At 38.4% G+C, this 14145-nt stretch overlaps 1 protein-coding gene across 5 annotated transcripts in view; it reads left to right on the forward strand.

Annotated features, from left to right (window-relative positions):
• CYSLTR2 (cysteinyl leukotriene receptor 2) overlaps nucleotides 1-13799 on the forward strand; it is a 58841-nt gene extending 45042 nt beyond the window's left edge. For 4 of the 5 annotated variants that reach the window (XM_058437879.1, XM_032150875.2, XM_058437880.1 and 1 more), the window contains one exon: nucleotides 10740-13799. In XM_058437879.1, coding sequence (XP_058293862.1) covers nucleotides 10740-11784 — 1045 coding nt within the window. In that variant the 3' untranslated portion in view covers nucleotides 11785-13799. Of the gene's footprint in view, nucleotides 1-533; nucleotides 594-10739 lie in introns of those variants that run through there. The other variant, XM_032150878.2, reaches the window with a different exon arrangement.
• The last annotated feature ends 346 nt before the right edge of the window (nucleotides 13800-14145 follow it).

A 14145-nucleotide genomic window follows, 5' to 3' on the forward strand; every position in this document is an offset into this window, starting at 1 on the left:
TGAGTGATCCAGTTTCTCTGTATTTGGTGTAGTCACTATTTTTTATTTAGCCACTCTAATAGGTATGTAGTAATACCTCATTGTGGTTTTAATTTGCATTTCCCTAATGGCCAATAATGTTGAACAATTTTTTATGTGCTTATATGCTATCTGTATATCTCCTGAAATGTTTGTTTCTATCTTTTGCACATTTTCTAATTGGAGTTTTTTATTTGTTTGCTTGTTTTACTGTTGATATTCAAGAGTTGTTTATATATTCTAAATAATCCTGTTTTAATAAGTGATTTGCAAATATTCTCTCCCAGTCTGTAGCTTGTATTTTCATCCTTTTAGCAGAGTATTTTGTGGAACAAAAGTTTATCATCTTGATGAGCTTCAATTTATCAATTTTTTCTTTTATGGATCATGTTTTTCGTGTCAAGTCTAAGAACTCTTTGCCAGTCCTAGATCCCAAAAATTTTTTCCTAAAAATTTTATAATTTTACATTCTAGGGAAAACTAGTTTCCAAGATGGCAGAATAGGAACAGCTCCAGTCTGCAGATCCCAGTGTGAGCAATGCAGAAGACGGGTGATTTCTGCATTTCCAACTGAGGTACCGGTTTACTGTCACTGGGGCTTGTCAGACAGTGGGTGCAGCCCATGGAGCAGGGTGGAGCATCGCCTCACCTGGGAAGTGCAAGGGGTCAGGGAATTCCCTTTCCTAGCAAAGGGAAGCCGTGACAGACAGTACCTGGAAAATTGGGACACTCCCACCCTAATACTGTGCTTTTCCAACGGCCTTAGCAAATGGCACACCAGGAGATTATATCCCGCGCCTGGCTCGGAGGGTCCCACACCCATGGAGCCTTGCTCACTGCTAGCACAACAGTCTGAGATTGAACTGCAAGGTGGCAGCCAGGCTGGGGGAGGGGCATCCACCATTGCTGAGGCTTGAGTAGGTAAACAAAGCTTGAACTGGGTGGAGCCCACCGCTGCTCAAGGAGGCCTATCTGCCTCTGTAGACTCCACCTCTGGGGGCAGGGCATAGCTGAACAAAAGGCAGCAGAAACTTCTACAGACTTAAACGTCCCTGTCTGACAGCTTTGAAGAGAGTAGTGCTTCTCCCAGCATGGAGTTTGAGATCTGAGAATGGACAGACTGCCTCCTCAAGTGGGTCCCTGACCCCCAAGTAGCCTAACTGGGAGACATCTCCCAGTAGGGGCTGACTGACACCTCATACAGCTGGGTGCCCCTCTGAGATGAAGGCTCCAGAGGAAGGATTAGGCAGCAACATTTGCCGTTCTTCTATATTTGCTGTTCTGCAGCCTCCACTGGTGATACTCAGGCAAACAGGTTCTGGAGTGGACCTCCAGCAAACTCCAACAGACCCACAGCTGAGGGTCCTGACTGTTAGAAGGAAAACTAACAAACAGAAAGGACATCCACACCAATACCCCATCTGTACGTCACCATCATCAAAGACCAAAGGTAGATAAAACCACAAATATGGGGAGAAATGAGAGCAGAAAAGCTGAAAATTCTAAAAATCAGAGCGCCTCTTCTCCTTCAAAGGAACACAGCTCCTTGCCAGCAACGGAACAAAGCTGGACAGAGAATGACTTTGAAGAGTTGAGAGAAGAAGATTTCAGATCATTGGTAATAACAAGCTTCTCCGAGCTAAAGGAGGATGTTCCAACCCATCACAAAGAAGCTAAAAACCTTGAAAAAAGATTAGACAAATGGCTAACTAGAATAAATGGTGTAGAGAAGTCCTTAAATGACCTGATGGAGCTGAAAACCATGGCACAAGAACTACATGATGCATGCACAAGCTTCAGTAGCCAATTTGATCAAGTGGAAGAAAGGTTATCAGTGATTTAAGATCAAATGAATGAAATGAAGTGAGAAGAGAAGTTTAGAGAAAAAAAAGTAAAAAGAAATGAACAAAGCCTCCAAGAAATATGGGACTATGTGAAAAGACCAAATCTACGTTTGATTGGTGTACCTGAAAGTGACAGGGAGAATGGAACCAAGTTGGAAAACACTCTTCAGGTTATTATCCAGGAGAACTTCCCCAACCTAGCGAGGCAGGCCAACATTCAAATTCAGGAAATACAGAGAACACCACAAAGATACTCCTCAAGAAGAGCAACCCCAAGACACATAATTGTCAGATTCAGCAAAGTTGAAATGAAGGAAAAAATGTTAAGGGCACCCAGAGAGAAAGATAGGGTTACCCACAAAGGGAAGCCCATCAGACTAACTGTGGATCTCTCAGCAGAAACTCTACAAGCCAGAAGAGAGTGGAGCCAATATTCGACATTCTTCAAGAAAAGAATTTTCAACCCAGAATTTCATATCCAGCCAAACTAAGCTTCATAAGTGAAGGAGAAATAAAATCCTTCACAGACAAGCAAATGCTGAGAGATTTTGTCACCACCAGGCCTGCCTTACAAGAGCTCCTGAAGGAAGCACTAAACATGGAAAGGAACAACCGGTACCAGCCACTGCAAAAACATGCCAAATTGTAAAGACTGTCAATGCTAGGAAGAAATTGCATTAACTAATGAGCAAAATAACCAGCTGGCATCATAATGACAGGATCAAATTCACACATAACAATACTAACCTTAAATGTAAATGGGCTAAGTGCTCCAATTAAAAGACACAGACTGGCAAATTGGATAAACAGTCAAGACCCATCAGTGTGCTGTATTCAGGAGACCCATCTCACATGCAGAGACACACATAGGCTCAAAATAAAGGGGTGGAGGAAGATCTACCAAGCAAATGGAAAACAAAAAGAGCAGGGGTTGCAATCCTAGTCTCTGATAAAACAGACTTTAAAACAACAAAGATCAAAAGAGACAAAGAAGGCTGTTACATAATGGTAAAGGGATCAATTCAACAAGAAGAGCTAACTATCCTAAATATATATGCACCCAATACAGGAACACCCAGATTCATAAAGCAAGTCCTTAGAGACCTACGAAGAGACTTAGACTCCCACACAATAATAATGGGAGACATTAACACCCCACTGTCAACATTAGACAGTTCAACGAGACAGAAAGTTAACGAGGATATCCAGGAATTGAACTCAGCTCTGTGCCAAGTGGACCTAATAGACATCTACAGAACTCTCCACCCCAAATCAACAGAATATACATTCTTCTCAGCACCACATCACACTTATTCCAAAATTGACCACATAGTTGGAAGTAAAGCACTCCTCAGCAAACGTAAAAGAACAGAAATTATAACAAACTGCCTCTCAGATCACAGTGCAATCAAACTAGGACTCAGGGTTAAGAAACTCACTCAAAAGTTCTCAACTACATGGAAACTGAACAATCTGCTCCTGAATGACTGCTGGGTACGTAACAAAATGGAGGTAGAAATAAAGATGTTCTTTGAAACCAATGAGAGCAAAGACACAACATACCAGAATCTCTGGGACAATTTAAAGCAGTGTGTAGAGGGAAATTTGTATCACTAAATGCCCACAAAAGAATGCAGGAAAGATCTAAAATTGACACCCTAACATCACAATTAAAAGAACTAGAGAAGCAAGAGCAAACACATTCAAAAGCTAGCAGAAGGCAAGAAATAACTAAGATCACAGCACAACTGAAGGAGATAGAGACACAAAAAACCCTACAAAAAATCAAAGAATCCAGGAGCAGGTTTTTTGAAAGGATCGATAAAATTGACAGACTGCTAGCAAGACTAATAAAGAAGAAAATAGAGAAGAATCAAATAGACGCAATAAAAAATGACAAAGAGGATATTACCACTGATCCCACAGAAATACAAACTACCACTAGAGAATACTATACGCACCTCTATGCAAATAAACTAGAAAATCTAGAAGAAATGGATAAATTCCTGGACACATACAGCCTCCCAAGACTAAATCAGGAAGAAGTTGAATCCCTGAATAGACCAATAACAGGTTCTGAAATTGAGGCAATAATTAATATCCTACCAATCAAAAAAAGTCCAGAACCAGATGGATTCACAGCTGAATTCTACCAGAGGTACAAAGAGGAGCTGGTACCATTCCTCCTGAAACTATTCCAATCAATAGAAAAAGAGGGAATCCTCCCTAATTCATTTTATGAGGCCAACATCATCCTGATACCAAAGCCTGGCAGAGACACAACAAAAAAAGAGAATTTTAGACTGATGTCCCTGATGAACATAGATGCAAAAATCCTCAGTAAAATACTGGCAAACCAAATCCAGCAGCACATCAAAAAGCTTATCCACCATGATCAAGTTGGCTTCATCCCTGGGATGCAAGGCTGGTTCAACATATGCAAATCAATAAGCATAATCCATCATGTAAACAGAACCAGAGACAAAAACCACATGATTATCTCAATAGATGCAGAAAAGGCCTTCAACAAAATTCAACAGCACTTCATGCTAAAAACTCTCAATAAACCAGGTATTGATGGGACATATCTCAAAATAATAAGAGCTATTTATGACAAACCCACAGCCAATATCATACTGAATGGGCAAAAACTGGAAGCATTCCCTTTGAAAACTGGCACAAGACAGGGATGCCCTCTCTCACCACTCCTATTCAATATAGTGTTGGAAGTTCTGGCCAGGGCAATCAGGCAAGAGAAAGAAATAAAGGGTATTCAATTAGGAAAAGAGGAAATCAAATTGTCACTGTTTGCACATGACATGATAGTATATTTAGAAAACCCCATCATCTGAGCCCCAAATCTCCTTAAGCTGATAAGCAACTTCAGCAAAGTCTCAGGATACAAAATCAATGTGCAAAAATTACAAGCATTCATATACACCAATAACAGACAAACAGAGAGCCAAATCATGAGTGAATTCCTGTTCACAATTGCTTCAAAGAGAATAAAATACCTAGGAATCCAACTTACAAGGGATGTGAAGGACCTCTTCAAGGAGAATTACAAACCACTGCTCAACGAAATAAAAGAGGACACAAACAAATGGGAGAACATTCAATATTGTGAAAATGGCCATACTGCCCAAGGTAATTTATAGATTCAATGCCATCCCCATCAAGCTACCAATGACTTTCTTCACAGAATTGGAAAAAACTACTTTAAAGTTCAAATGGAACCAAAAAAGAGCCTGCATTGCCAAGACAATCCTAAGCCAAAAGAACAAAGCTGGAAGCATCATGCTACCTGACTTCAAACTATGCTACAAGGCTACAGTAACCAAAACATCATGGTACTGGTACCAAAACAGAGATATAGACCAATGGAACAGAATAGAGACTCCGGAAGTAATATCACACATCTACAACCATCTGATCTTTGGCAAACCTGACAAAAACAAGAAATGGAGAAAGGATTCCCTATTTAATAAATGGTGCTGGGAAAACTGGCTAGCCATATGTAGAAAGCTGAAACTGGATCCCTTCCTTGCACCTTACACAAAAATTAATTCAAGATAGATTAAAGACTTAAATGTAAAACCTAAAATCTGGCTAATATCCAGAATCTACAAGGAAACAAATTTACAAGAAAAAATCAAACAACCCCATCAAAAAGTGGGCAAAGGATATGAACAGACACTTCTCAAAAGAAGACATTTATGCAACCAACAGACACATGAAAAAATGCTCATCATCACTGGCCATCAGAGAAATGCAAATCAAAACCACAATGAGATACCATCTCACACCAGTTAGAATGGCGATCATTAAAAAGTCAGGAAACAACAGGTACTGGAGAGGATGTGGAGAAATAGGAATGCTTTTACACTGTTGGTGGGAGTGTAAACTAGTTCAACCATTGTGGAAGAGAGTGTGGTGATTCCTCAAGGATCTAGAACTAGAAATTCCATTTGACCCAGCCATTGCGTTACTGGGCATATACCCAAAGGATTATAAATCATGCTACTATAAAGACACATGCACACATATGTTTATTGTGGCACTATTCACAATAGCAAAGACTTGGAACCAACCCATATGTCCATCAATGATAGACTGGATTAAGAAAATGTGGCACATATACACCATAGAATACTGTGCAGCCGTAACAAAGGATGAGTTCATGTCCTTTGTAGGGACATGAATGAAGCTGGAAACCATCATTCTGAGCAAACTATCGCAAGGACAGAAAACCAAACACTGCATGTTCTCACTCATAGGTGGGAATTGAACAATGAGAACACTTGGACACAGGGTGGGGAACATCACACACCTGTGTGTGAGGTGGGGGGAGGGGGAAGGATAGCATTAGGAGATATACCTGATGTAAATGAGGAGTTAATGGGTGCAGCACACCAACATGGCACATGTATACATATGTAACAAAACTGCATGTTATGCACATGTACCCTAGAACTTAAAGTATAATAATAATAATAAAAATTTTACATTCTACATGAAGTCCATGCTGCATTTTAGTTAATTTTTATATAAGGTGTGAGATTTAGTTCAAGGTTTGTTTTTTTGCCTATGGCTATCCAATTGCTCCAGCGCCTCTGAAAAGCCTATCTTTCCTCCACTGTATTGTTTTTGCACTTTTGTAAACAATTAAGTTGGGCATAGTTATGTGGGTCTGTTTCTGGGTTTCTATTCTTTTCTGTTGATCTATGTGTTTGTCCTTCAGCCAATACCATGCAATCTTAATTACTTTAGCTATAAAATAAGTCTTGAAATTAGATGGATTGATTCTTCCCACTTCAATCTTCTTTTTCAAAATGTCTTAGCTATTCTAGTTCCTCTGCCTTTTCATTTAAGATTTAGAATAATCCTATCTATATCTACAAAAAAACTTACAAGGATTTTACTGGGAATTTCATAATTTTGTATATAAATCTGGGGAGAATTGACATCTTTATTCCATTGTCTTCTAATCTATGACATGGCATGTTTCTCCATTTCTTTAAAACTTTAATTTCTTTCACCAATAATTTGTAGTTTTCAGCATGCAAGTACTGTACATGTCTTGTGAGATTTACACCTGTCTTCCATTTTAATTTTGAATGAATATAAATAGTATTGCATTTTTAACTTCAGTGTGCTCATATGTGTATTACTAGTTTATAAAATATAATATATTTTCTATGTTTATTTTGTATTCTGCCACTTTGCTAAATTCACTTATTAGCTCTATGAGATTTTTGTTTTCTTTGTGTGTTTGCATGTATGTGTATGTTTGTATATCTCTTGGGGTTTTCTATGTAACTATGTCATCTACAGATAGGAAGCATTTTATTTATTTCTTTCTAATCTATACGATATTTATTTCCTTTTTGTGTTTTTGCCTCATTTCGCTGGTTAGAACTTACAGCACTATGTTGAATAAGATAGTGAGAATGGGCATCCTTGCATTGCTCCTGATCTTATAGGGGAGACACTCAGTCTTTTACTATGAAGTATAATGTTCTCTGTAGGTTTTTTGTATATGATCTTTATCAAGTTGAGGAAGTTCCTCTTTACTCCTATATTTCTAAGAGTTTTGATTGTGAATGGATATTGAATTTTGTCATGCACTTTTTAAAATATTAATTGATATGATTACTTGGTCATGGTGTATAATTCTTTTCATATATTGGTAAATTTTATTTGATGGTATTTTGCTAAGGGTATTTTGCACCTACATTCACAGGGGATATTCATCCATAGTCTTTTGTTTTGTTCTGTATTATCTTTGCCTCGTTTTGGTATCAGAGTAATACTTAGCTTCAATAAAATAAATTGGGAAATACCCTTCTCTTCTATTTTCTGGAAGACACTGTATGGAACTGGTGTTGATTCTTATTTAAATAGTTGGTAGAATTCTCCAGTGAAGCCATCTGGATCTGGAGGTTTCTTTTTTGAGAGTTTTTCAATTAAGAATTTAATTTCCTTCATCGTTATGGGGATATTCAAATTATCTATTTAATGTTGGGTGAGTTGAGATATTTTTCATTTTATGAGGAATTAGTCTAGGTCCTCTAAGTTGTGAAATTTATGTTTGTAGGGTTATTCAAAGTATTTTCTCATTATTCTTTTGATGCCTCGTGTATCTATCAATAGTCTTATCTCCTGTTTTATTCCTGACAATGGAAATTTATATCTGTTCTACTTTTTTTTTGGTACCTCTTGCTAGAGATTTGTCAATTGTATCAGGAGATGTAATATTTTACTTAATATATTCAAATTTTAGTTCATTATTGTCTTTGTCTGTTCTGCTACTATAAGAAAGTTACCTGGCCAGGCATGGTGGTCCACACCTATAATCTCACAGATGGAAGGCCAAGGTGGGAGGATCACTTGAGCTCAGGAGTTCAAAACCAGCCTGCGCAACATGGAGATACAGCATCTCTACGAAAAAGAAAAAATAGCTGGGCATGGTGGCATGCACCTGTAATCGATTGTACTGACTTTTTTCAAATAACCAGTTTTTCATTTCATTTTTTCTCTGTTTTTTTCTGTTTTCAATTTCTTGATTTCTGCTCTTTACTATTTCCTTCCTTTTGCTTGCTTTTTTTTTTTCTTGAGGATGGAGTTTAGATTCTTACTTCATGACTTTTAGTTTTTGTAATGTATGCATTTAGTGTTATACAGTTTCGTCCTAATACTGCATTTGCTACATCTCACAAATTTATATTTTCACTTTTATTCAGTTTAATATATTTTTTGTTTCCCTTGAGATTTCCTTTTTGACCCATGGATTATTTAGAAGTGTGTTGTTTAGTTTTCAAGTGTTTTGAGGGTTTCCTGTTATCTTGCTGATGTTGATTTCTAGTTTGATTCCCTTGTAGTTAGAGAACACATTCTATATTATTTCAATTATTTGAAATCTGTCGAGGTTTGTTTTATGTCCCAGGATGTGGTTTATCTTGGTATAAGTTTTGTGAACACTTAAAAGCATAAGTATTCTGCTTTTGTTGGGTGAAGTGTTTTATACATGTCAATTTGATCCTGTTGGTTGATGGTGTTTTTAGTTTTTCTATACCTTTGCTGAGTTTTTGTCTATTTGCTTCATCAATTGCTGAGAGAGGTCCTTGAAGTCACCAAATATCTCTTCTTTCAGTTTTATCAGTTTTACTTCAGTTTTGCAACTCTGTTGTTTGGTGCATACCCATTTAGAATTGGTATGTCTTCTTAGTGGTTAAACCCTGTTATTATTATATAGTGTCCCTCACTGTCTCTGGCAATGTCATTTGCTTTGAAGTCCATTTTAGTTGATACTAAAAGAGCCATTCCTTATTTCCTTTGATTTGAATAGCATGTATTTTTCCATCCTTTTACTTTCAACCAGCCAATATTGCTATTTGAAGTGTTTGTTATAGGCAGTACATAATTGGGTCATTTAAAAAATATATTCCTTTCCTCTATCTTTTAATTGGTATATTTAGACTACTTATATTTAATGTAATTATTGATGAATCAGGGATGTCTGCCATTTTATTTTTTGTTTTCTGTTTTTATTATCTGTTTTCTTTTTCCTGCCTTGTTGTTGGTTATCTGAACACTTTTTAGAATTCCATTTTTATTTATCTGTCATGTTTTTGAGTGTATCCTTTTGCATATCATTTTAGTGGATGCTCTAGGTATTTCTCTCTCTCTCTCTCTCTCTCTCTCTCTATATATATATATCTTATGATAGTCTATTAGCATCATCATTCTACCAGTTAGAGTGAAGTATAGAAAACTTATTTCCTCTTATGTCTCTTTGCCTTCCCTCATTTATAATATAATTATCTTAATAATTCCTCTACATCCATTTAAAACCACATCAGGCAGCATTAATGTTTTTGTTTCAAAACTTTAAATGTAACTTAGACTCTGAATGAGGACAGCCTATTGTATTTGCATATATTTTGGCTTACCATGTTCTTTCTTATTTTCTAATATTCTAAGGTTCCTTCTTTTATGAATTCCTTTCTGTTTAGAGAACTTCCTTTAGTCATTCTTTGTTGTTTGTTTGTTTTTTGTTTTGTTTTGTTTTTTTGGAGATGGAGTTTCACTCTTGTTGCCCAAGCTGGAGTGCAATGGCATGATCTTGGCTCATTGCAACTTCTGCCTCCGGGTTCAAGCGATTCTCCTGCCTCAGCCTCCCGGGTAGCTGAGATTACAGGTGCCTGCCACTGGGCCCAGCTAATTTTTGTATTTTTAGTAGAGATGGAGTTTCACCATGTTGGCCAGACTGGTCTTGAACTCCTGACCTCAAGTGATCCACTGGCCTCAGCTTCCCAAACTGCTGGGATTACAGGTGTGAGCCACCACACCCGGCCTAGTCATTCTTTTAAGATAGGTCTGCTGGCAACAAAGTCTTAGTTTTCTGTCTGAAAAAGTCTTGATTTTCTCTTTGTACTTGAAGGATATTTTTGCTGGACATAGAATACTAGGTTGGCAGGTCTTTTCTTTCAACATTTGAGAAATGTGCCATTTCCTTCTGTCCTTCATAGTTTCTGATGAGAAATCTGCTATTCAGTAGTTTTAGGCTGCATTATCTAAGGAAGGTATTCATGTCAACATGGGCACTAGGTCACAAGTTCCCTAAGTTTGAAGCGTCAGCTTCAACCAAACAAATTAATGGCTATTCTACATTCAAAAATCAGGAAATTTAAATTTATTATGAAATGTAATGCAGCATATAGTAAAGACTTAACCAGTGTTTTAAAACTCAACTTTCAAAGAAAAGATAGTATTGCTCCCTGTTTCATTAAAACCTAGAGATATGTAATCAGTAAGCAAGAAGGAAAAAGGGAAATTCACAAAGTAACTTTCTGTGTCTGTTTATTTTTAACCCAGCATGAAGAGAAATTTTATGTCCTTGCATCCATCCATCTCCGTATCAGAAATGGAACCAAATGGCACCTTCAGCAATAACAACAACAGCAGGAACTGCACAATTGAAAACTTCAAGAAAGAATTTTTCCCAATTGTATATCTGATAATATTTATCTGGGGAGTTTTGGGAAATGGTTTGTCCATATATGTTTTCCTGCAGCCTTATAAGAAGTCCACATCTGTGAATGTTTTCATGCTAAATCTGGCCATTTCAGATCTCCTGTTCATAAGCACGCTTCCCTTCAGGGCTGACTATTACCTTAGAGGCTCCAATTGGATATTTGGAGACTTGGCCTGCAGGATTATGTCTTATTCCTTGTATGTCAACATGTACAGCAGTATTTATTTCCTGACCGTGCTAAGTGTTGTGCGTTTCCTGGCAACGGTTCACCCCTTTCGGTTTCTGCATGTCACCAGCATCAGGAGTGCCTGGATCCTCTGTGGGATGATATGGATCCTTATCATGGCTTCCTCAATAATGCTCCTGGACCGTGGCTCTGAGCAGAAGGGCAGTGTCACATCATGCTTAGAGCTGAATCTCTATAAAATTGCTAAGCTGAAGACCATGAACTATATTGCCTTGGTGGTGGGCTTCCTGCTGCCATTTTTCACACTCAGCATCTGTTATCTGCTGATCATTCGGGTTCTGTTAAAAGTGGAAGCCCCAGAATCAAGGCTGCGGGTTTCTCACAGGAAGGCACTGACCACCATCATCATCACCTTGATCATCTTCTTCTTGTGTTTCCTGCCCTATCACACACTGAGGACCCTCCACTTGGTGACATGGAAAGTGGATATATGCAGAGACTGGCTGCATAAAGCTGTGGTTATCACACTGTCCTTGGCGGCAGCCAATACCTGCTTCAATCCTCTACTCTATTACTTTGCTGGGGAGAATTTTAAGGACAGACTAAGGTCTGCACTCAGAAAAGGCCATCCACAGAAGGCAAAGACAAAGTGTGGTTTCCCTGTTAGTGTGTGGTTGAGAAAGGAAACAAGAGTATAAGGAGTTCTTAGATGAGACCTGTTCTTGTATCCTTGTGTCCATCTTCATTCACTCATAGTCTCCAAATGACTTTGTATTTACATCATTCCCAACAAATGTTGATTCTTAATATTTAGTTGACCATTACTTTCGTTAATAAGACCTACTTCAAAAATTTTATTCAGTGTATTTTCAGTTGTTGGGTCTTAATGAGGGATACAGGAGGAAAAATCTCTACTAGAGTCCTGTGGGCTAAAATATCAGATTGGGAAAAAATGCAAAGCACATTGGATCCTACTTTTCTTCAGATATTGAACCAGATCTCTGGCCCATCAGGCTTTCTAAATTCTTCAAAACAGCCACAACTTCCCCAGCTTTTCCAGCTCCCCTGTCCTCTTCAATCCCCTGAGGTATAGCCAACTAATGACGCTACTGGAAGCCTCAGAGCAGAAAAGAAGCACATCCTAAGATTCAGGGAAAGACTAACTGTGAAGAGGAAGGCTGTCCTATAACAAAGCAGCATCAAGTCCCAAGTAAGGACAGTGAGATAAAAGAGGGGAGAAGGATTGGAGCAAAAGAGAACTGGCGATAAGTAGGGGAAGGAAGAATTTCATTTTGAATTGGGAGAGAGGTTCTAACACACTGAAGGCAACACTATTTCTACTGTGTCTCTCTTGCCAGGGTATTAGGAAGGACAGGAAAAGTAGGAGGAGGATCTGGGGCATTGCCCTAGGGAATGAAAGAATTGTGTATAGAATGGAAGGGGGAGCATCAAGGACATGTATGTCAAATTTTCTTTGAGATGCAGGTTAGTTGACCTTGCTGCAGTTCTCCTTCCCATTAATTCATTGGGATGGAAGCCAAAAATAAAAGAGGTGCCTCTGAGGGTTAGAGTTGGGCACTCCAGGGAAAGATGGAGTAGAGGGCAAATTGCAATGGTTGTTGCACTCCTGAAATTCTATTAACATTTTGGCCGAAGATGAGTAGGGAGATGCTGCCTTCCCTTTTGAAATAGCGTAGGAAAACGCTAAATAGTGTGAGAGGTTCCTTTCCGTCCACTGAAACAAGGCTAAGGATACTACCAACTACTACCACCATGACCATTGTAGTGACAACAATTGAATGCAGTCTCCCTGCAGGGCCGATTATGCCAGGCACTTTACATTCATTGATCCCATTTGACATTCACACCAAAGCTCTGAGTTCCATTTTACAGCTGAAGAAATTGAAGCATAGAGAAATTAAGAAGCTTGTTTACGTTTACACAGCTAGTAAGAGTTTTAAAAATCTCTGTGCAGAAGTGTTGGCTGGGTGCTGTCCCCACCACTACCCTTGTAAACTTCCAGGAAGATTGGTTGAAAGTCTGAATAAAAGCTGTCCTTTCCTACCAATTTCCTCCCCCTCCTCACTGTCACAAGAAAACCAAGAGTTTCTCTTTACTACGAGTTGTTGACTGGTAGTACAGTAAAGGGTGGAGGTGATATGGCATTCTGAAAGTAGGGAGGGACTAAGTAAGTCATCAAACTAAACACAAATCCCAGTACCCTTTCCTTATTTAGCTTCCAGAATGATGACAAACAGACCCAATCCCTGTCAAGACAGGACCCTGGAGGATTCTCCTATGGGGAAACTGCATAATCTGAAAAAAAGGCTGACAGATACAAATAGTTGAGGATCCTTCAACACAAAAGCTGGGTGTCTGCCCTGTTACTCACCGGATGATGAAGCCCACAATGCAACAAATCCCTTCCACTCACAGCATTTGGTCAACCTGTCAGAGCCTCATTCTTAATTATGAACAATAGTCAATGAACACAATACATTTGAGGGAAAGGCCATAACATGAAAGGCACCAACAAATAAATGTGAGAGTAGATAGAGATCTTTTGAGTATAAAAGGTCCTCCAAAATAAGAGATTAAACCAAGATAGAGGAAAACACAGTAGCTAGGAAACAAGGAATCCAACATAGGAGAAAGTGAAGGGAATTCCCAGGATGTTGGTGTGTAGCAGGCTTAGAAAGCAACTCATTCATGTTGGAGCAGGACTCTTTTTTTTTTTTTTTTTTTTGAGACGGAGTCTCGCTCTGTCTGGAGCAGGACTCTTAAAGGACTCTAGGAAAGATGTCTCTCAGAAAAAGAAGAAATTAATTGATTCTTACACATTGAGAGGGATTTAGATTTCTCTTGCAGAGATTGAGATAAACTAGTCACAAATACATAGAAAAATAAGCAAGTAAAAACACAATAGAGTTTTTAAGTGCTAGAGGAAAAGAAACTTTTGTATTAGAGAGGAAATCTAACCACAGTACACTACATGGCTCAGCTGTGAATAATATTTACATAGAGGATAATGTGAATATAATAGTCTCCTTTATGTGTGG

Source organism: Hylobates moloch, unplaced genomic scaffold (assembly GCF_009828535.3).
Source record: "Hylobates moloch isolate HMO894 unplaced genomic scaffold, HMol_V3 SCAFFOLD_4, whole genome shotgun sequence".
In the NCBI taxonomy this organism is placed as follows: Eukaryota; Metazoa; Chordata; class Mammalia; order Primates; family Hylobatidae; genus Hylobates; species Hylobates moloch.